This window comes from Stigmatopora nigra, chromosome 1 (assembly GCF_051989575.1).
Source record: "Stigmatopora nigra isolate UIUO_SnigA chromosome 1, RoL_Snig_1.1, whole genome shotgun sequence".
Taxonomy (NCBI): Eukaryota; Metazoa; Chordata; class Actinopteri; order Syngnathiformes; family Syngnathidae; genus Stigmatopora; species Stigmatopora nigra.
Window position 1 is genome coordinate 19807819 of NC_135508.1, and position 24682 is coordinate 19832500.

The window sequence follows — 24682 nt, forward strand, 5'->3', positions numbered from 1 at the left end:
ACTTTATTTAGTCAAGTAACGACACACATATACTTAACAGTTGAGACAATGTCGTAAGACTTTAATTGAAAAATGTATCTAATATAATAGCCTGCACAACATAATCAAAGCCAGCCATAATAAACCATTTAATCCACTTTTATCATTCCAGTCCTCCAGTACTTCGGACAGCAGTCAATAACTATGTCACATATATTTTAGCGATGAAGTTTCACCTCGCTTCACTGCCCTTGTTCCTTACCGTCTGTCCTCATGGTTCCGCTGGTATGAATATTTAAAGACTAGTGGCGACTGGAAAGACGCCAGCTACTATTCACGTCCATAACGGGGGGTTCTTAATAGTTGGGGCCATGCACAGGCAGTAAAAAAGGTGAGTGGAATGTTTTCTAGTAGAAGACACAATTCTAAAAAGATAAAAATATGTCATTATCGATTTATCTGTTTCAAGGTTTTATCCAATATTCATACAATACAAATTTCTGGACTACACGGAGAATAAGCTCAACATAATAACTTGATTTTGTACAAACTGGTTGCATCCTATAAGTCAATTTTAAACTTCAAATGTTGATAATGTATTGTCAAAATGACTCTTTGTTAAAATTTGGAGTAGTGAAGTCAACGTTAACTATTTGGCTAATTGGCTGAATCCCCAGAAGAGAACTTAAAATTCAGCCACTTACATTCTGGTTGTTTCCAATAAATGATTAGCAATTAATCGACTTCAAGCTTTAAACCTCCTTAAAGAGTCATTAAATTAACTTACTACACATCCACAAATTGAATAAAGCCCTGTTAAAGAACATCGAAGTAACCCAAAGAAGTATATACAGATTTTCTGCAAAACAAAAGTACTGATTAGTATTATCAATTGAATTAGTTGACCAGTCGAGTAATCAATTTAACGGCTTCAAGAGATCATCAATATAATCTGACATAAGTAATTTCGAAATGCAAAACTGAATTCCAGTACAACAAGTCATAAATCACAAACATTCTAAACATGGATTAATTATCAAGAGACTTCCAATGAGTCGAATTGTTGAATTAATTCCCAATAGCGAAAAAAATGAAGTTCAAGATTTATTATTTCGGTTTACATGAACAACCTGTTTTTGAAACTCTTTCTGCACAAGAACTCAAAAATGCATTAACATTTTGCTTCCTGCTCCCAAAGGGGCAAATCTCTCTTTTACCCAGGTGTCTTATCCATAGCTTCTGGGGTTAACACTGTATTGCCTTCAGTGTCTTGCTGCTTACTTCACTATTTCCTCAGCCGGGAATTTGTACTCAACCTCTGCACGCATCATGATGAAAAGTCGTCACAGGTTCAAAACTCTCACCTATATTGTGCATGCCAGACACAGATAAAGAAAAACTAAATCATCTTGTTCTGAGGAATGACTTGTTTATCCACAAAGCACACATTTCCTCTAAACTCACTTTTTTTTCTTGTTTCGTTTTGATAATAGCTTTGGTGTCCTACATCGGGGATAAAAGAATGGTGAGTAAAGTGGTTAGCATGTCTGCCTCACAGTGATGTGTGATTTGTTACTGTCGTTAAAAAGTATTTTTTCATATGAGAGTAATTTAGGAAAAAATCATGATACCCTGTTAATGTATCAACCTAAGACTTTTACAACTCAAATGATTCAAAAGCGCAATTATATTTTCAAACATGGTAGTAAATATACATATTTTTTTTGTTAAAAGTAGGATAGGATGTTATCTGTTTTCTACATCAATATACAAACATTTGTCAATTAGGATTTGAAACCTAATTGTAAACAGGTCTTAAAACTACCAAAGCATATTGCTGCCAAACAGGACATAATATCTAAATATACATATACTTCATAATATCCATTCATTCATCTTCCATACCACATATCCTTGAAAGGGTTTCGGAGCCTAACTCAGTTGACTTTGGGCGAAAGACAGATTACATCCTAGATTAGTCGCCAATCAGCTGTGGGACAAACAGCAGAGAGAGAAATCAACTTCCACATTCACAATCATACCAGCACCAGTGGGAATCGAGCCCACGCCTTCCCCCACCAAAGTCAGGCGAGTGAATCTCAACATCTCGAGGCCACACTTAATATTGTGTATACAATAATATATAGTATTCTGTATTTTAAAATATTATATGGTGACAAATTTAACATTTTTACGGTGTCATAATTAAATATACCACTAAAGTTCCATTTTAAAAATGATAGGCTATCAAGAACCAACAGGCTTAAAGTCTTTCTTTTTTTAAAATCTCTTTTACATTAGGAGGCAATTATTTTCACACTTTATTGTAATAGTTTTTTTTCATGTGGTAATTTCCAATTTTTTTGTTCTTACTTATAATTTGCTACATTTGCAAAACAACTTCATGAATTTTAGGTAGTTATGTGATTAGTTTCAACTTTTAATGCCGTATGTTTCATGTTTTAACATACTACGTAGAGCTTTTAATGGGTGGCATGCAGAAGTCAAACTTTGATAAGTTAGTTTATCATATTCTAACAACAAACTTTTTTTTCCTTCTGTGCCTGCAATTTGCTACACACTACCAATGATCCTACCATGTATGGCTTTCAGGAAACATTTTTCTGTTCAGTACACACACACACACAAAAAAAACAGAGTATTCCATAATATTTCCACATTTCATTTCAATTTTCCATGAGGGAGTTGCCATTCGCTATCCACAGAGTTGGTTTGTAATAATGTGGGGCAGCTGTACGTGCTAAGAAAGGTAGAAAATGTCCCCCAGATGATTCTTCAGTATGTAATTGGTTGTTAATCACGTAGGTGCACGCTGCCTGTCTCGCGCATTTGCATCTGCCCGGGTGCTGCAGTCCCACAACATGCTACCGTATCTCATTCAGAGATAGTCTTGAAGGTGCGCGGAGGTGCCTCATTGGTGTCTTAGTGTCGGCTGGCGGCGGGGGTGGGTCGAGAGGGGGAGTCTGTCCGAGCCGCTCACTCTGGGAGGAGAATGCAGACGGCGAGAGAAGAGATTCCACTACACTTGAACAAGGAGCTGGCAGCACGTGCCGACACATGCAAATGTGCAGATGAATTCCGTGGGAGCCACTCTTGAAGGAGCCAGCAGCTGTGGTGTTTCAGAGGTGGACTTAAAAGAAGTGAAGATCTCTTGCCCGTTTCTGTGACTCACTGCACTGTTGCGGGCAAAAGAGCGGAGCGGCAGGGAGGAAGAGTGAGTTGAGTTCTCAACATGAGCAGCATCATGGATGGATTTATGGCATTTTGCTGAGACATTTATAGAATCTCGGACCGGTTGCTCAGGTGAGATGCTCTTTTATGGCATGGTGCCTTAAGATGCAAGGAAAAGGGACAGAAATGTTAGTTGTTTTGCAAAGTGTTGTGATGGATGCTCCCAGAATTTGGAAGCACGGTAGAAAGCATTTCAAAATTGGCCACTCTTAACATTTTACTCTAAAAGTTGGAATGGATGGGTCACAAATTAGCTTCAAGTTCAAATCAAATCATGTCCACTGCATGCAAATACGGCGAGCCTTTTGAATTTAGTGAGTAGGCTGCGCGCAGAACTTTGAACGCGTCTGTGAATGTAATTCATGATGCCACGTTGTTAGAGAGGATGAAAATGAAATAGCTTCAACGTCACTCCAATGAGGTCCTTCTGTCTTCACCATTTAAGAGAAAGAAAAAACATGGTTGCTTTTTCTATAATCTATCATTTCTCTTATCTAAAAAAAAATGTGCTGCAACAGCTTTTCATTTCTATTTCTGCTGTGTCACTGTCACATTATTGTGACAGACAGAGAAAAGCCTCGGCAGCCTAATCGTGTCTTTTCTTTAAGTTGTAGTTTGGTTTGGAGGCAGGGACACTGCTCAGGAGTAGATGGGAATCAGTCTGTCAGGGGAAATCTCAGCTGCACGGGAACAAAAACTCCCCAGGGATCGCTCCACATTTGCAGCCGTGTCGTGCCACGCTAGAACACAGGGCAAACTAGGAAGACAAGCCATGAAGAATCAATTTCATGCTCCTGGTGATAATGAGAGCAACACTGTGGAGAAAAATGATAGGAAAAGTAGCTTTGCTACTGCCACCGTGACCCCCCGAATGATAAAAAGAGATATGAAATGAACATATCATCTTGGATCATTATGAGCATTAGTGCTGGGGTCAGAGTTGTACTGGAGTGTGCTGCTGACAAGCAAGGGAAAAAGGAAGAAAATCCCACCAAGATCATTATTTACATGTTAAAACGTGCCTCATTTGCATGGAAAATCCTTGGCCTCATTTGTTTTGCTTGTCTTGTTGTTCTTTGGAGTATTTTAGGGGGGCAGAATAGATTAAGAAACATAGATTTATTTGACGTACACATTCTGAACCAGAAATCTAATTCACATCGTTATAGCGCACTCAAATGTGAAACATATCCCATTTATGAATCAACCCCTTTAAATTTTAATACAATTCTTTATCATAAAGGAATGTGAAATATCATTTTAAAAGGTCAAATCTATCAAGGCTCAGTGTCAATGTTAATTTGTTGCTTTAAAATGTGCACGCAATTCCATTTAAACATGAGAAGTATCACATTTTAGGCAAAAGAATAGTATGTTTGAATGTTAACGTTAAAAGCTCAAAATGACCAGGTCATTTATCACATTAAAATGTCAAACATCACTGCCTGTTTACTATTTATTAGTATTTGTCCAGGCAAATCAATTGAATCTCATTTGCCTGGCTGGTGACAAATAACCATGAAATGACCCATAAATAAACTTGAATTGGAAATGTCACTATGCTCCTCGTCACATAAGTGTCTTTTTTTTTCAAACAGTGGAATTGTTTTGAAAACATACCACACAATATTGTGTTTACAGGAGGACCTCTAATCCAGCCACCGGGAGATTATTAGGGAATGAGCTGAATGCTGAATATTTTAATGATACGAATGACAATTTAAACCACGTCTCTGTCACTCCCTAGAGTTAGTAAGATGCTGCTTTTGCTTTAAGTAAGGCAAATATATGTTTCATTAAACAAATGAAACATTCTTCATCCCAGCAGGGCAGAGCGTACATTCAAATAATCTTTGTGCCAAGATTCACGCTTCACTTGCGTGGAGCAGCAAGAACAATAGAAAACAAATATTTGCATGCCAGACCACCAAACGGTTCCAGTCCCTCTCATACCCTGGATACCGAGTTTTTCAGGATTGGACAGCGAGTAACATGAGATTATGAATGATCAACAGATTAAAATGTTGAATAAACTGTAAACTGTTAAATTTGACATTTTAATGTGGTAAATTTCACATTTTAGCATGCAAATGGGATACCTGATGGTGTATAGGTTCACTTTGTCTGACTTTCGTGCGGGAAGGCATGGACACGGTCGTCTGTCTCTCTATGACTGACTGGCGACCAGTCTAAGGCAGGGCTGACAAAGTTTTCCGCAAAGGGCCACAGTGGATGCAGGTTTTTGTTCCAACCCATAAGAGGAAACCTTTTCACCAATCTGGTATGTTAGAAGTACAATCAGTGGATTGCAGCCAGGTGCCTCTTATTTCAGCAGAATCCCCATTGGTTAAACTGTCTGTATTGGATTGGTTGGAACAAAAAACCTGCAACCCCGGCGGTCCTCGAGGACTGGTTTGACCAACCCTGGTCTAGGGTGTAGTCTGCCATTCCCATTAAGTCAGCTGGGATTGGCTCCAGCAACTCTCACAACTCATAAGAGGATGCGCGTTACCGAAGATGATGATCATGACGATGATGAAAACAAATGATGTCAACCGTTAATAAGTTAACTTATCACAATATGGTATCAAACTTTTTTCTTCTTATTCGCCAGCAATGTGCTGTAAATTGAACCCTCGATCACATAACTGTGAGGCTGATGCACTTACCACAAGTCCACCAAAATATATCAATCAGATGAAAAATAAACAATAACAACATTGAAATCCGAAACATCAAGTTTTAACATGTTAACTCAGGACTTGTGGACCAAAGATATCGAGTTCAAAACAATGACACATGCTTAAAAATGTAAAAACTGAGAAAGTGAGGCAGATTAGGCCTTGAGGGCGGCACAAACTTGGAAATGCATTTTCATATGTCATCTGACGTCACGGTTTGTGAACGTGATCCCCAGCAGATGTGTCCTGTCATGTCCTGGCTGCTCTGCCTGTGCCTCTGGGTCAGTGTGACGGCCATTCAGCTGTGTCAGGCCACTTTCTACGACACCATACAGCAGCAGCAGCAGCAACATGGGACGAGGCCCGGCCGTACCACTATCCACATGATCGGTGAGTCCTTCTCTTTGCGATTTCAGAAAGACAAAATACCTTTTCGCTTGATTATCGAACAAAGCCTTTTGTAACTGGTTCTTGGCTCTCCGAGTTTAATTAGATTGTCACAAGGTAGCAGAGAGTGACTTCGATTTCCTTAGAGTTCATTTCGCTATCTCCATTGTAAATCACTTTTTTTTAACGTTACAACAATCAATATAGGCATTTTGATACATTTCCACATACATTCCACCCCAGCATGAATCTTGCATGTGCCAAGGATGCTGGAAAGGTTTCATATGTTTATCTCATATCTCAAGATAATTTCTTATCCGACAGTTATGTTTGGAAAAAAAAGGCTTTGATGTTTAATTTATTTTCACAGTAGCGCTGTTTTTCCCTTGAAAATGTTAATGCTATGACCCTTCCTGCTTACCGCTGTGCACTACAAACACCTTAAAGAAATCTGCTAAATTATTGTTGTTTATACAAGGCTGTCATACACTTTGTTCACCATTCAACGGTTATCAAATAAAAGTATATAATTGGTGGCAGTTGGGAAACAATGAAGGTTTGATAACTCTGGTTACAGAAAGTGACTTAAGACTGAAACTTACTTGCAGTGTTTTAATTAGTAATTAGCTGCTAATGACACCAGTAAATATCCGATGCCTTTTGACGGTTACAATGGATTGGACGTGTATTGCCATTAATGGCAGACAAGCGATGATTTACTGCAAGTCAAATGGAATTTTTCAAATGGAAGCGAATGATTTAATGCTTAAATCAATGCCTGGAAATGATTGTTTTCTTTCACATTGTATAAGAGGTAGAATTGTTTGTGAAGACACATTTTCCACTTGCTTGTTCTTCATTAAGATTGAACCTTAATTGGATTCGCTTCCTTAGTGAGGATCCCTCAGATATTCGCTCCATTTTGCAATTTCCTCCTTGAGTCTGCAGCTGATATTTCCGCTACATTGACTCCACTCAATTTGTTCAGCAATGGCGACAGCACACCTTGTGAAATTAAATTGAATAGGAAATGACCAAACCAGTGTAGTTGAACTTTGTTTTCATAGGGCGGGGAGGTGTGTAAATATATTTTCACCTGCAGATTTGACGGTGAGGAAGCTGTAAACTTTTCAAAGGTGACCATACGTCTTCCTCTCCTTGTACTTTGCATTTCAAATCATATAATTTATGTGGGAAAAAAGAGGGGAAAATTGAAGCGATTGCGTCAAAAGAACAATTTGGACTTGTCAGTGCTCTCCACCACTAAACGTGCAAATGCGCTGTCATTCCATTTTGCGTGAAGTGGCCTGTCCTCACTCTTGGATAAATGAGATGTCAGTTTTATGAGCACGGGATTGGCTGCCCGACCAGATTGATCCAGACACTGAGACATTTGTTCTGCGCTCAGTGTTGTGCAGCTGTTGGATTGGCGGCAGGATTGGGGTTGACGGGTCACGAATTGGTGGCGAGAAGGCCAGTGGATGGAGACCACCGGGCCAATCATTAAAGCCAGCCAAATGCCACAAGTTCAACAAGAGTGGCATTACTCCAGGAAATCGAGACCACGGAGTACGATGGCTGACTTGTGTCCATTCTGGTAGGAATTCAGATCCTGGAGATGTCACAAAAATGGACTCAATTGCTGTCACAAAAGGGTCTCTTTGCACATAACCCCAAACCTCCGTATTGGAGAAAAATGCTTTTGGAGAACATTATGACCCAGGGCTAAATAATTATGAGAGTTGTCTTAAAGATAACAACTCTAATTTTTGTTTTAAGTTGTTGTATAGTTGTAGTTGTTGTTGTGTTATTCCGAAACACTTTGGTCTTCCACTTGTTTTCTCATCTCATCTCATTTTCTGAAACACTTTATCCTCATTAGGGTTACCACTTGTTTTCCACCAACATTTTTTTCATAGCGCACTACCAGAAGTACAGATTGGGGATTTTTTTTTAGACAAAACACATGTTATTTGGACATTTAAGGCCACTTGGCTCAAGGGTGAAACCAAAGAAATCCAGTGGATCCATCAAACGAGTAATAATTCTAAAACAATGCCTTTTTGTTTACTTCTGGACACCAAGTCAGCCACAGAAAATGCTCCTCATCATCACTCACAAAGTGCTTATGTGGATGTAGTCTAAAGTGCTCCATGTGCATCTTACGACTGAATAAAAAAATAAAAAAGCTCACTTTGTCAAATAAGTCGGTAGCTACCTGATCTCCCAATGTGGGTGTTGTATATAGTAAAATATTTACAGTATACAGTCAGGGATTACAAAAAAGAAGATGTGCTTCCTATACCCTCTAGCTCTACTTTTGCTGCCTCACAATCTCTGATTGCTTGGAGGGTTTTTTTCCGCCTTACTGGTATACAGGCACTGCTGCACTCAACCCTATGATTCATAAGGTGTGCATTTATTTGCTGCAAAGAGCACGAATAGTGCACAAAAGAGAACAGATTGTGTTCTTCGTGCATCTCTAACGCACTGTGGAGGGATGTTATTTTTTGGGTCATGAATTCTTGACCCCACAATAGTGTCCAGAGGAGATATTTCAAATCTGAAATCACCGATTTATCAAAGCTAAAAGAAATGTTCTGCTTGAACTTAATAGAATGACAGATTCAATTAATCATTTTAACAGAATATTTCCTTTAAAGCACATGTTGTCAAATGATGCTGGACTCCCATGTGATTAGAGATTTGGAAGTATACCTTACTTGCGCATTTGATAACAGCAGCAAATGTCACATTAGATTTTACATTAACTTTAGCTGGGGTTTGGGATCAAATTCATGAATTAATGGTGTGTTTTTGCTCGCATTTCTGTCTGAATGCTTCATTTTAGAACCGCAACAAGCCATCAATGAGTCAAGGACTGATCATTTAATTCAGCTGGCGTCTTTTAACCAGACCCAACACCAGTTTTAAACACAATACTTAACCTAGGTCTTTGGGAAGCTGGACCCATTTGATTTTTTATGAACTTTTTGTCTTTGGGACATGCATGGAGGCATATTTTGCCCTTTTTATTTGCTTATTTAAAAGTGAAATGCTTGTAAAAACAAATGGGGTTTTGCGCTTGTATTCAAGTACAGGGTGACCCAAAAAGATGCGTACCCATGAAAATTTCTATACAAAAAGGATAGGAAGAAATGCACTGCACACACAAAAACATTGAAGCCACCATGCATACAGTTTCAGTGTTGACAAAAGCCCTTTTTATCAATAGAATCCATGACAATACATACAAAAGGGAGCGAAGTAGCGAAGAAGAAGATTGGTGAGGTTGTCCTTAGGAGTGACCAGGTTGGATAGAATTAAATATGAGACAATGAGAGGGTCAGTGAGGGTTAGACATTTTAGTGTCTAGGTCAGAGACCAGAATTGAATGGTTTGGACCCATCCAGAGGAGCGATAGGGACTAAATCGGTAAAAGGATGTTGATGATGGAATTGCCATGTAACAGGGCTAGAGGTCAATCCCCAAGACAATACATGGATGTAGTGATGAAGGACACATGAAAGTGACATGGGAGGATAATGAAAAGGAGAAGTTGAAGTGGAAAAAGTTGATCCACTTGTGTATTTTGTACGCAAGTGGTATTTTGTATGTCCAATGTGTATTTTGGCAGCAGTCCAGTATAGTATGTCACCTTGCCCCCATTGTTGCTCTCCTGTGTCTGCAGTTTTCTAAAATTTGGCACAACAGGTATTGTTTTTCTCATACTGTTACTTTTTGGCTATTTATTGCCAGCTCTAACAGTATCACTTTGTACTCTATCCAGATCACACATAAAATGCCTTGATTTGCTAGAAAATATAACTAAACTAACTATACTCTAGTATACCAAGTATAATACTACTCATATTAGAAAACTAGTGTTAAGTCATCATGTTTAGGTGCGACTGACGACTATGGATGTCCAATCCAATTTCACTGGGTTCTCGCAACGATTGAACGATTTGGATATACGCATAGTACTACATTTTAAAACCTGCTTTTTAAAAACATATTTTTTTCCTGATTCTGATTGTGTATTTAATAAATAAAAGTAGAAGGATATCAACTTTTCTCTTGCATCCTTTAAATTTTTTTGAAAACAGCCATCAGAGAAAATAGTTTAGACATCCCTTTATATTTGTAAAAAAAAATGTACTGTATAAAATGGGTTGGGGATGATGTGATTGGCCCAGCCACACCGATTTGTATGACTAGATTAGAATGGTCGAACTATAGCTTCAACGCACAATGTAACATTCTCACCTGTAGTTGAAAAGAAATTTCTCACACAAGATGCTGATTGTGAGCAGTTGCATTATGTGGAGGGACAAAGAATAACCGTAGTTGCCTGAGGTGGCCTCGCACTACCGTGACCTCCACCCACCATATGTCAGCTTCGTGCCATCACGCTATGCTCACCTGAAAGGTTGCCTATTGTCATCACTGCGTCAATATTCTCTCTCTGTGAGCGTACTTTTGGAATCTAACGAGTTGAAATATGCAGAAGCGAAAGAACACGGTGGAGTACAAGCAGAAATAACTCACGTGTAAGTACCTATATCATTTATTCAGATAAAAGTCATCAATCTTTTACTCAGCTTGATACCTCTTACACTGCAGTACATTGCCCTCTGTTCACTCGGCGGCGGGTCGTCATATTGTTTAAGTTTTAATTACCTTTGACTCAGTCACTGGCACTGTCAATTCAGAAAAAGGACATAATGTAATATATGCTCACCTTTTGGGTTGAACAGCATGGACTGTTGGAAACTGGCCAACACTTTTGATCACAAGGGAAATCGAGCAAATCTATTACCTTGCTTTTATCGTCATTGTGCTCCTTTGGGGAAAAATTTAAGGAAGTCTCCCATTAAGATGTAACTGTAAAGAGAAATGAAGCTTGTCAAGAGTATAAAATTCCAAAGATTTGGATCATTGTATGTCCAACAAGTTCTAAAAACATGGTTTATTTGTTTGTACAGGTGTTGATTAATTTGACTATTTATTTGTTGCGACCTGTACAATTTTCAGGACTGTGAGCAGCCAATAACAGCACAGTATTGACATCTATGTTAAAAAGAGTATAATGATAAATGATGACATTCAATCATTTATCATTATTGTATTTGATCAATAGGTTCTGAATTAAAACTAAACTAGTGAAATGAAAAATGAAAATAGCCATAAGTAGACTCATTTTTTGTCCATTTTCACACATTGACCTGTGTGAAGCAACACCAAAAACTCCTCCAATTAATCCAAATATTATCATTAGTGATAGGTTATTATGATTTTTAAATTTCCAAAATTATTCAAACCGCTCCCGTCATCCTCTCATAAGGTTAAATGGCACGTATATTTTCATTTTCTTTCCTGACTGAGCCCAAAGAAAGGAAGCTGCTGGCTGCTCACAAGGACATGAAAAATGGATATTTGGCTGTCACAAACAAAGGTTATATCCTCTCTACGCTGTTTTAGACACTGACAATTTAATAGCCTTATATAATGCATCCTGGAGGCACATTAGTTTGACATGCATCACCCTCTACTAACTCTCCCCAGCACTCATCTCATCTGTACGTTCGCTTTTGTCAATGCCGCTTGCATGGTGCCAATGGGAAGTGGCGTTCTTCTTCAGCCAGAAGGCCTCTCCACATCTGTAGAGCCCACTTTGTTTAGCCAGCGTCACACATGCTGCTCTGATGTCAGACCAATGACGCTTTGGTGGTGCACAGGGAAGTTGGATTATTGTTTTTTGTATGTTTTTTTTTTACCCCAAAATGGCGTTTCTCTTTTTAAATGGCTTTGAGGCGAGGCTGCTTCCGCGGGCATTGGATCATATTCCATATAACTTTTTTTCTTGCTTTTTGATCACTTCACAGATATCTTTTTGTTAGGCATCCTGAAATAATTTTCTCAAAGTAGGGTGAATAAATCTGAGGACTATCAGGATGATTATATGGTCATGGTTACAAATAGCTTTTGCACATTTCAGTATTTGCCATTTATTTTGTCTAACGGTGAATGCATAATTCATAAGAGAGTGCTCCTCTAAGCTTGTGGATATTTGTTTAAGCGGCATGTTTAATTGAAGTCTTTCAGCCAATGTGTAGGGGGCCCACGTTTCTTAGCAAAAACAAATTTCACTTGCCCACAGCTTAATTAATTAGCCGGTTTTCTTTGTCAAATGCTGCCTGCCCTACACAGAATGCAAGACCATGAAAAAAAGATTCACTACTTGAGACATAATTTGTGTTCTTTTTGTTTTAAGGGTGAGGTCTTTCAGTTGTATGAACTTCACGCGCACTTGGATTTAATCAGTGATTATCAATCCAATCACTAAAACAGAGCAGTTAGTTAATGTAACAATTTCTTATCATGTCATTGTAGTACCAGGTCCTGATTCACCGAATTATTCTAAATAATTTTACAACTTGACACTACAGCAAACATGCTGATGACATAGAGCAGTAAGTGCAGCATTTAGCATGAGGCGTCCTGTTATGCGTCATCCTCGTGACCTCTGAGCCAGCCATGTCCTCAATTGTTTTTCAGTAAGACGCCTCATCATCAGTCCCTTTTGGCACATCCTCATTTTCACATCTGCATCCATTTTTTTTATTTTCCGTCCTCTCGTTAGCATATGAACTGAGTTGCCTGACAATGGACGCTCACGTTTCAGTGCTATCGACGGCAATCGCTGTCCAATCGAAGTGAACTGAGAGGGCAAGCAGTTACTTACCACGTATCACTGCCACTGAAAGCAACAGATCATCAGAAAGTGGATTGAACGTCTATCACTGTCAATGGCAGTCAATGATATAATGTTGGTCCTGATGGTGGTGAATGATCCCTGCCAGACATCCCAGTTAAAATAGATTGGTTGTCCATCACTGTGAATGGCACCGGATAAGTAAAGAAAGAGCTATTTGAACACAAGTGATTAAATATTTTATATGTTTGGCACACAGAATAATAGAGGAACTTTCCGAGCACTTTGTCCATGACAGGTAAAAAACATCTCCCTGGTTTGTTTTTGTTTCTCGGCTGCCAGCGGTTTTCTAAATGCATCCTAGTGCTTCGTTGACTACCTGCCTTCTTACTCCGGGGCTCTTTTAGCATGTGCGTAGTACGTAAGGCAAACTATTAGTAATACCATTATATTTGGTTAGTGTGTAAGTTAAATAAGCAGCGTTGTTTGAGAAAGCCTGCAGAGCATTAAGAACTGAGAATAAATCAATGGCTTTTAAAGAGAGGTAACAGCAGAGTATGAATTTTTTATATTAATTTGTCTGTAATGGCCACTGTAAAAAGTAATTAGTATTAAACTTTAATTTGTCTGACTTTTGTTAGACATGGGCAGGAAGTTCCATAGAACAATCCTGTACATTAGACACAAATTGTTGCATTTTGTGGTTACTCAATGGGAGCTGCTGACTAGCATCAAAGAGTCAATGAATCTACTTCTTTTTTTTTGTTATTTACCGTCAAGGTTCTCATCTTGCATACTTTGAGCGTGTGTGTCACACATTTCAGGAAAATCCAACGCTCCTCAAACTATGACTTAATCATTGTCATGATGTAAAAAGTCAATTAAGTCATCGGATCTTAAAATCATTCGCTTTGTTGTCCTACTAATATTAAGAATGTGGGAAGGAGAGGAACTATTTTTATTGCAGAACCCACTACCACAGCTCGACTTTGAAATGCAAAATTACACTTGGCGCTATATTTGAGCACCGAGCTCTTTATATCGCGTTGTGTGTTGTCACAACTTTACACATCATAAATTGGCTGTTGGGAGCTCAAACACACCTCTTCTTACACGTCTGCCATATTTGGACAGTCAGCCTGACCTAGGAGTGTTGCATGCCAGTGCACTTATGCGGTGTATCATCAAAACAAAATGTCAGTAGTTTAATAACCATGTTCAAATCAAATCAGTGGTATCCATATTCTAGTCCACTCATCACTACAGTTGGGTGTAATCTTTGAGGTTGAAATCAGCTACAGGGGATATCTCAAGGTCTATGTATTGTTTTGTGGTACTTTTACCTTTTTTTTTTTTTTTACTTTCTCGATTTATTTCGTTTCCCTGTTTTAGTTCCGATCTTGTCTGATTGAATTTACATTCCAAACTTTTCCCCTCGGCCTACAATTTTTATTTATTTATCATTTTGCTGCAAACTAAAACCGCCTGACTTCGGTTTGGGCAGGTGCAGCCTTGATTGCCACTGGTGGCGGTATGATTGTGAGTGTGAATGGTCGTTTGTCACTGTGTGCCCTATAGCTAACTGGCGACCAGTCTGGGGTATGGTTTACCTTTAGCCTGAAGTCAGCTGGCATATGCTCCAGCACCCCCTGCGACCCTTACGAGGAAGCACGGTATGGAAGATGAATGAATAAATGTTCCAATCTATAACAGCCATTCACCAGGTCACCAATGCCTTCATGTGTTTTTTGAAGCTGATTTTGCATTTGATATATAACAGCTTGATAACAATTGACATTAGCAGAAGACATTAAGCTGTTTATAAATGGCTTTTATTATAATGAGATCTGCTTTTGCTGCCTTGGCTATTTTATTAATTCCTTCATACTTTTGAGACTGAATTAAAAGTCATCCTTCAACTCCGTTACCTTTTTTGATGGACATCACCCACACTGAATAGACTTTTTTTTCCTGTAACTTTTCTTTAAAAAAAAAATTAAAAGGAAAAAAAAGGAAAATCATTCTCTTTTGCGTCACTTGCCTACAATCACAAATTATAGTTCGTAATTATGTCATTACATTTTGTGTAATTTAGTGCACTCTTGTTGCCATGGTGAGTCCAATGGTTCTTAAATTTGGTTGCTACCTGGCAAAGAAAATCATTTCAATCCTTTTCTATCCATATTACTGCATTTTCAGTTTGCTAAACCAGCATACTAAATTATCTGTCTGGGATGGACGTTTGCTTACCACAGGAAATGTGTTTTAGTTACATTGCATACCTTTAAAATTCTGAATATTAATAATTTAATCAAGAATTCATTAGGATTTAATCAGTAAAGTACACAAAAGGAGACAGTTCATGCTAAAACTCAAACTGAGTCATAAACAGTCTCTGCTTTATCAAGGAAAAATATAGTTTCTTTCTCATTTTTTTCCCCAAGAAAACCTTAAAAGGTTCATGTTTGCCCATGCAGCCTTCAATATTTCTAATTGCGGGAAGGACAATTTTGGCGACCTTAAGAACTGACAAACCCTGAAGTATTTAGAGGACCAAAACAACAAAGAGAGATCTAATCGTTATTCTTTTTAAATAATAATCAACTATTTCAATGTTATGTGCAATAGTGCTGTTGTAAATAAGAGGATCTTGAAACTAATCGAGCATTTGCACAAGCTTTTATCAATGATGAAATGTGTTTTACACTGCTCTCTCAGACAAGATAAAAGCAAAGCCGTAATGACTTATTTTTCATCATCATCATCTTTACAACTCCCTTTAAATTGGCCAAGAATGTGACAAAATCACTCCAAATTAAGAAAACCATTCATGAACTGCATTTTAGACATTCAAATAACCTAAATTTCATTTTGCATCAGGCATGTCTCCTTGATCATTTGCCATAAAAAATGTCAGCTACGAGACGCAAAGGTCGGAAGTGTGTGATACAATATTTAGAAACAGCGGGAAGACAACGCTATCATTAATTTAAAAGTAGCTTTTGTTCCAAAGGCAGGGCTTCTGAATTAAAGACAAATGGTGTTTTCACATAAGCCCACACAGGTACTTCATGCACAACTGCTGAGAGTAATTACAATGAATCTGTACTGTGGGGGCTCTTTTTATTCTCTATGCAAATAATGCATTGGCAGTAGCTATTTAAAGTCATAACACCCAGCACTGTTCAAATGTATGTACACAGTACATGATTCTCTACTTATGAAATTTATTTAGACTGTGAAAGGGTGTGGGGGTGTACAATGTTTTTTTGAGCATTTGGACAGAAACAAATAAAAAAAAAAGAACCTTTCATTATTTTAAAACCTGGTGGAAGGGTGGTTAGCACTTACTTAATCCAGAATCTCAGTTATTCTAAAAGTGTGAATGGTTGCCCATCTCTTTGTGCCTTGCGATTGGCTGGCAACAAATTCAGGGTTTCCACCACCTGCTGCCCATAGTTGGCTGGGATAGGCACCAGCAACCCCGGCAACCCAACAGAGGATAAGCGGTAAGGAAAATGAAATAATTTTTTATATAATTTTCTCTAATCATTTATTTTAAACTCCTCTTATCCTTGTTAAGGTTGAAGGGTGCTGAGGCCTATTATTAACTTCAGGCAAAGGGTGGACTACACCCTAGACTGGTCGCCAGTCAGTTGTAGGACACACGTAGAAAGAGACAACCAATCGCATTTACAATCACACAACCACAGAGTAGTACCATATTTTCACGACTATAAGGCGCACTGCATTATAAGGCGCACCCTCGATGAATGACATTTTTCCCATATATAAGGCGCACTGGATTATAAAGCGGACACTCAATGAATGACACATTTTAATCTTTTCCTTATATACGGCGCACTGGATTATAAGGCGCCCTGGATTATAAGGTGCCCTGTCTATTTTGGAGAAAAATCTAAGATTTAAGTGGGCCTTATAGTCGTGGAAATACAGTACGTTTTTTTTTTTTAGGATTTTTTGTTTTTATTCTGCGTAGAGGCCACTATTGGTTGAAGTACTATTGTTTATTCAATATATTTTTTGCATTTATCAGTGTCAGTACAGATTTTGTTGTTTTCCAGCCTTATTCTATTTCAAACTTGACTGTAGAAGCTAAATACTGTATTTTCCATATATAAGACGCACCACATTATAAGGCGCACCCTCAATGAATGGGACATTTTATTTTTTTCTCCATATATAAAGCACACTGGATTATAAGGCGCCCTTACTATTTTGGAGAAAATTTAAGACTTTTAAGTGTGAATTATAGTTGTGAAAATACGGTTATCAATCCTACTCTGTCCAAATCAAAGTCAAACGAAAGAACCACTGTACCATTGGGTGGCTTTAATTAATTTTAGAATGATTATTTTTTTTATATTTGCGGGAAAAAAACAGGGCAAGGCATCATTTTGGCAGGTCTTTGACGACCTGCCGTAAGATTCCTGTCATTCAGGACCAGAGATCATTTAGCCATTGGGTTATGTTTTATTAGAAGATTTACATGCCGCATTCATGCTGGCATCCAACAGTGAGGCACAGCATCCACCCGAGGTCAGCCGGCAGCTCTTCACTCTATTGCAGATTTCTTTTTTCACTCTCTCTCTCTGAATGTAAGACTTTTATCAGTTCTTGCCATCTAGAATATGGAATAAGAGTTTAGAACGTTTGCCATATGAGGAAATGGATTTTGAAAGAAGGTTGTGTGCAACTTGACATTTAGAGGGGGAGCAACATTAAAGTTACAGAGGACACGAACGTGCCTTTAAATTTAGCTTTTCCTGAGAGGTAGCTGGCGGATGAGAATAATGTTAAGCGTGTGTGTGTGTGTCTTTGTTTTTATGAGTTTAATGGCCATGAAAAAATGCCATGTGTTGCTGGAAGCAATACATTACAGGCACAAATGGGTCTCACTCTCATGAGAGTCAGAGCTTTGTGAGTGTTTAATTAGTCCTAGTCTTGTAACAGAAAAAATAAAAACATTTTTTTCCACCTGATTGTAAATGTCAGATACACTCACGCTTGGTATCATTTTAAAATCTCTCAGTTCACACTTGTTCTCATGGCTGACGCGTTGTCAAGGACTATTTTGAATTTTTGCCTGGCGCTGTGCTTTTGCCAGCAATTGCAAGATTCTCTTTGCTGGTAACTTGTTCTGAAGTTTCTATCGCGATCCACTGTCTCATTTTGATGTGTTCCTAATTTGAAATTCTTTTCAAGCATTCACTTCAACTTCAATTGTCACATATACTCTGACTGGCTTCGAAAATTATTTACTCCAACATGTCCATCGTCCGTTGTTTTTTCTTTCTGGTCTCAAAACAAATTTGTCTCAGAGTTTATCGAGCAATGTGTCACTCTTGAATAACAAAAGCACTGCAGGGATTTTTATTCTTTCACCCAAGAACGAGAGAAAATAATTTGACAACGTGCAGTCACATATTTTAGTCCTCCATCTGCATTAATTTGACCTTATGCCGACAGAGAAAAAAACCCCAGTCGCCTGCTGGCTGGTGGAGAAAGCGCTTCTTATTATGGGTCACCTTGGATGCATTTCTCATTAAAAGGTGACAGGCATGTTGCCCAACAACACGGACCTCTGTGGTTCGGAGATCGGAACCTGCTGTCTCTTCTTAAATGACTTTCAAACTGAAAATAATTAACCACGGGGTCATGCTGTCAACTACTTTGCTTTTTGCTGCTATAGAAGAAGGGCACTTATTGATATTCATTCAGATGTCAAGCACATTGGAAGGAAGACATTCACGACCAACGACAGATTGGAGTAGAAGATTTATGGGTTTTTGAAGATAGGATTCTTTGTCCATCCAATTTTTTGCTCCACAATACAACTTGACTGATTTTACACGGCAAGAAGCAGTTCAACATTAAGTTATATATTGCCATTCCTAGTTGAAGTTCAACAAGTTCCATACCTGGATGGATGTAGGTAGAACAAAATGTTTTAAAGTTATTTTTATAGAATGGAGAAAAGAAAGAACATTCAAAAAAAATTTTTTAGGTGACCAAAGCCCGTAAATGAACAAAAAAAATCATTTTTTATTCGTTTTAATAGAAGTTCAGAATATGAACAAAGAAAATTAAACTATTATTTGAAGGGACCACTGTTCAAATGTAAAAAAAAAGACTTAGAGAAGAAAAGTGTTACACTGTCTGTGTTAAATATAGGCTTTATAGTGTGTCTGAGAGCACTGCCAATCAGGCAACGAAAGCTTTCGTGCCGAACGTCATGTTACCGCACTGAGTCCCTCAGGCTTTTTTAGTTATAGTATGTGGAATGAACAGTCAGGGCTGCCCACTCACTCATTAAATCAACTCTTGGAATATGAAATTTTAGCCAATAGTGCATACTGTACGTTTACATCCCTATATAATGTGGTCAGGCATTGTGTTGAAGGGCTTATTCAAATGACAGGGTTGACCACCTCCAGAGATTTAACAACAACTCAACTAATTTAATAGAGGCCTTTCTATAATGATAGAATGACCAAAATTCAGCACACAGTGCTGTGTTTTTGTCACGTTTCAAGAAACATTCGCAGGTCCCAGAAGAAAGTGCTTCACATATTCAATATGAAAGTGTAAGTTTGGAGCCAATAGAATTTAAAAGAGCACGTTCCAAGCATTGGAATAATTGGAAGATATCTAGTATAAAATCCTGGGCAACCAGGGAACTAAATACAAACAAAGTAATGAGACGATGAGGCACACATGGAGATGACACAAGTGGCTAGCAGAGTGTAGTTTATTGATACAAGTTGTAGACAAAAATATAATGAATGGGCATGGCAATAAATAGCAAGGTAAACTGTGCTATAATGTTAAAATAAAATAAATTAAAGAACTGCAAATGGAGAAATTACCTAGATAAGGAATGAATCTATATTTATGGTAGGTAAGTAATAAGTTTGTCAAAATTTCTAGGCACTTATGTGGAAATAAAACGGAAAGACTACATGGAAGAAAGTGAACAAAGTAACCACAGTGATGAAAAACATTAAGGAAAGCAAATATTCCCCAAAAATGTTGCCTTTTTAAAATATATATATATTTTTTTTCAATGTACAAAAATGATTTCTCATGAATTCAGTGTCCATAATAAATAAATGTAATGAAAAATTAAAAAACAAACCAGCCTGAGGTGGGATTATGTTTATATAATAAGAAGTTATTAAGAGTTAAAAGTTATTTTTGCTCACTCTTCTGTTTTCTGTAATACATCATTTCTTCATTCATTCATCATCAGTGGCGTAACGGGGATAGAATCTACTTTTGGTCAAATGTGTGCTGTAAGCTTTTCACCAAAAAGGCGGATGGATTTTTATGAAGTGAACTTAAACAAAGCGCATCCCTTGCCAGAGGGCTTGTTAAAACACATTTTACGCAACCTGTCAACACGCTGTTACATCTTGATGTGCATCTGTAACAAAACTGTCTCTTCGCGATGAACTATCGCGCAAAAAGTGACGGCAAATCTGTCGGGGCACGGATCAAGACATCACAATGTGCCTGGAACTATTTAAAATCTTTTTTCTCCTATAATTCTTTTAGTTAGATGATCTATAATTTGACGAGACCCGGAGCAATTTACACACTACAGAAAAGCATGGTCTAAGAACCCATGTCACTATCACAGGAGCTAATGAATTCTTTGATGTGAAAGTGTGCAATTATACTTTTCTGATGTAGGAAAAATCTGTTCAGTGCCCGGAATTAAAGCAGATACATCTGCAGTGAGAATGTTAAAACGGATTACATCAGCGCTTCTGCATCAAAGTTGATTCTTGACCCTCATAACAGCAGATGTGAAACGCATCTTGCTACAAAGCCTTGTCATGATTTTATATATATTTGCCTTCCATTTCTTCCATTTACAATTGAAAATTACTCCTCGGAAAGACGGAGCTGAGTAAAAATAAACCATCTTTTGAACACAAGTTTCCATTTGGGTTAGTTTTGAAACTACACATATTGACATCTGAAATATGAAAGGGCATTTCAGTTTTCATTAGTCTAAATGCTTGTCTATCAGCAATCAAGAATTTTATTGCTGGTTTGAGAGAATAATTATTCAATTGCTTCAATATCTCTCAAATACTTTTTAGTTTAGTATGAGTGTGTGAAAATAGGCCTTCAATAATTGAAGAACTGAACTGTTCAAAGGGACTACAGGGCTATGGCAGCCAAAGGGTTAAAGACACTACAATTAATCGATTTGCGTTTTACACCAAACGACAAAAAATTGAGAACATGCCACCCTTTCCATACATACTACACTCTCGCCCACCAGGGCTTGAATCCACATTGTCAACATTGTTGACCAACCAACCAATCTGGTCTGCCGTTACATCATTTTATATTCTCCGGGAGTAAGGTTATCTTAACCCTCTATCTACATACTTTTTCCAAACTGATCTGGAGTAGTTTGGTCATCAGCAGGCTCCACTGCCAAGACGACTGCTTTTTAAGTGACATCGCCATAAAGACTGTTTGCATATGGTTCACAATATTGACAAATGTTACATTTTCTATCTAAAATTTGCAGTAACTGCAGCACTATACAGTTTTTTTTGCGTGTAATTTGCATTTGTATATTTAGTAATGGTGAAATTCTGGAATCAGCAGCTACCATGTAATACATTCACCATTGTGTGTTGTGTTTTTGTTGATTTTTTCTTAGCGCACTATATTGTGCAGAATTTAAGAAAAATAAACAAACGGAAAAACAGTCCAGAAAAAAAACAATCCAACATCTGCAGCACAAGACTTTTTGAGGGCTAAAAATGATAGGAAGACCTCGTTACCTGGCAGTTTCTCACCTCAGCAGCATAATGAAGATGGTTGCACAGCAGCTCCAGTTGAGACCTCGTGCACCGACTCTGACCTGAAGCATAAAAATTCCTGCGAGACACCGTCAATCAAAATGTTCCCCGCGAGACCACACATGTATAGTACACAAAGTGCGAAGACAATTAGAATGTTGGCAGCCATGCTTTCTGTGAGGCATTCACAACACAAACAGAAAGTAGGCAACATTTAAATTAAATGACATAGCCTGCACCTGCTGGAGCTTTGGTCCTGATGAGCATTACAGTGAATTCAATGTATTTTTGTGAGGTGAAGATTTCTAAATATAGCGTTATCTTTGCTCTGTTTGCTACCGACAAGCAATGCAAGTTAATTCCGTTGAAGCGGCGTGTTTTTTAATAGATCAAAGCAGAAATATGGGGCTGTCTTCTGCAATTACGGCAGTGCATTAAGAAGAACAAACCCCTGTGGGCTGTTGTTTTCAAATGATGCCCCACTGCTTCCGCTGGTGCATCACGTTTAATGTTTCACATGCATGCCCTTTTCTTGAATGCATTAGACAGCCACAAACATTCTTCCGGACCGACTCCAAGAATTAAACCCAGTGACATTACATGCCCATTCTTCTCTACAGTACAGAAAATAAACAGGTAATTGTTTTTTCCTTGGCTGAATAATTATTCATTTCTTATTCAACAGAACAATAGGGGGAAGTATCTAGCTAAAATGAAAAAAAAAAAAACCCTAGTGACAATTACCGGTACAGCGGATGGATAGAAAATATTTTTGGTTCTTAGCCACTTATATCTGTGGGAGACTTGCAGCATATGCCCCCAGGGGTTGCAGTTTTCCAATGTTTCTGCCAATTTCTTTGTGTTACTTGCTAAATGTAAATTTAGGTGTCAAGCGTTCAAGGGTATCCAAATTAGAGTCTTCTTTTTTTCTGTATTTTTTTTATTTTAATGGCTTAAGTAGTAGCTGTTTGTTGACCACCTGAAAGCCACAGCAATAACTGGTGTTGCAGTGGTGCAGTGGTAGTTCTGGATAGGCCAAAGTCGGTGGGCACTGCGCATTTCTTTGTCCTCTACCTGAATCCTGGTTGGTGGCAACTCGTAGACCACCCTGGCCCCTGGAGAGCTTATGGCATCACATTCACTCCGTTTTTGAGTCTAGGCCAGGGGTTGGCGAACCAGTCTTCGAAGGCTGCTGTTTTTTCCTCTTATAGGTTGGAACAAAAACCTGCATCCACTGGAGCCTTTTCTGGAATAGTTTGCCCACCCCTGGTCTAGGGACATGCCACGCTCACTACCCGCTTGTTGGGGGTGGGGCGGCGGTTTTTGCATGACTAACATACACCAGAGTGGATATACAAAACCAGGTTTTAGGATTAGCGAAAATCGGAGAGCAAAAAGTGGGTTGTTGACGCATTAATGATTTATCGAAATGACGATTTGCCTGCCTGACATTACTGGAATGGCTTGCACCCTCACCGTGTCTTATTTTGTTCCTTTATTACTTAGCTTCCTTCCTCATAGGCTTTGGTTATTAGGTGAATGCCCTCCTCCCTCACTTTGTGTCCCTTGATAAATACAGTAAGATCATGGTACTACGGCTCCAGACAATAGGCAGCATGAGTATTTAATGATGTATGGTTTTCTTTTTTTTTATTCTTTCATTCTTCTCTGTGACCCAAATCCAATTTCTGTCCACTGCTTTCTCTTAACAAGCAAAACAACGTTACCAACCAAAATGAAAATAGCCTTTGGGCTACTAAATATGGCATATTGAATAACTTTAGCCTATAAAGACTGTCTAATTCCCATTCTCAATGTCAAAGCAGCTGAACAGGACTGCATTTAAAAATGAATGAATAAGAAATATATATATAAATATACATTTCTGGAATTGACCATTTATTTGTAAGTATAACACCCTCGCATGCATAAAAAAATACATGTTTTCCTCTCTATAATCATGTGTTATATGTATGTGCCATATCATACTGTGACAGTTGTTCTCTCGTCATTCACATCAAAGAAATTCGACGTCTGCTCACGAGGACGAATATCTTCAATTAGCCCTCTAGAGTTCACCCTAATGCAACGATGAGTGTGGAATATGAGTGGGTCAAGTGCATGAGAGCTAAGTGATCTACTTCCATCGAGCAGGTCAAGTGGGGCCCTGTTGAAAATCCCATAGGAGCTCACACCACACATAATTATTTGCTGTCTAAATTAGGAGCAGAATGATTAATCGGCTGACTGATTGAATTGTGATCTCCCAAAAGCCCAGTCTTTTTTAACGCAAACGTACGTTTTGTTAACAGAGAGGCAGACAACTTTTTTTTCCTTTTCCAAAATATAAAAGAACAGAGGAAGGACAACATAAAGGACAGTTATATTTGGCCACATTGCCATACCATCCCCGAGGAAGGAACTCCGACAGAGGCACAGATGCTGGTGATTTGTCATTCTTGTCTGCTTAACAAAGCGACATTGTATTCAACTTCATGTCCAACATTTGAATAAATGTACAATGCATTGGCTAATGCAAGGGATTTTCAGCTGTTTTTTTTTAAATAAAGTGTGAAATGCAGAACTCTTAAGCTGTAACATATAGACAAGGCCTCATAATTTTAGTTTTTGTCATTTCCAACTCTGAAAGAGTTTGTATATTGACTCCTGAACTGATTTAGACACTGTGGCATGATTTCAAAGCATCTATACCAGAAACTTTCCTGAAAAGCAAGCGTTTTACAAAGAATGGAATGCTTCAAAAGTCATCTTGATGGTTGTGCAGATCTGATGGACACCTTCAGGAATTGCTTGAT

General features: G+C 38.2%; 1 protein-coding gene across 3 annotated transcripts in view; it reads left to right on the forward strand.

Moving 5' to 3' along the window:
- The first annotated feature begins 1487 nt into the window (after window positions 1-1487).
- The window catches only part of LOC144197830 (chemokine-like protein TAFA-1), a 27661-nt gene continuing 4466 nt past the window's right edge, over window positions 1488-24682 (forward strand). The window contains exons 1-2 of one of the 3 annotated variants that reach the window (XM_077718499.1): window positions 1488-1504; window positions 6149-6302. In XM_077718499.1, the coding sequence (XP_077574625.1) occupies window positions 1502-1504; window positions 6149-6302 (157 nt within the window). In that variant the 5' untranslated portion in view covers window positions 1488-1501. Of the gene's footprint in view, window positions 1505-2914; window positions 3304-6148; window positions 6303-24682 lie in introns of those variants that run through there. The other 2 variants (XM_077718516.1, XM_077718508.1) reach the window with 2 other exon arrangements.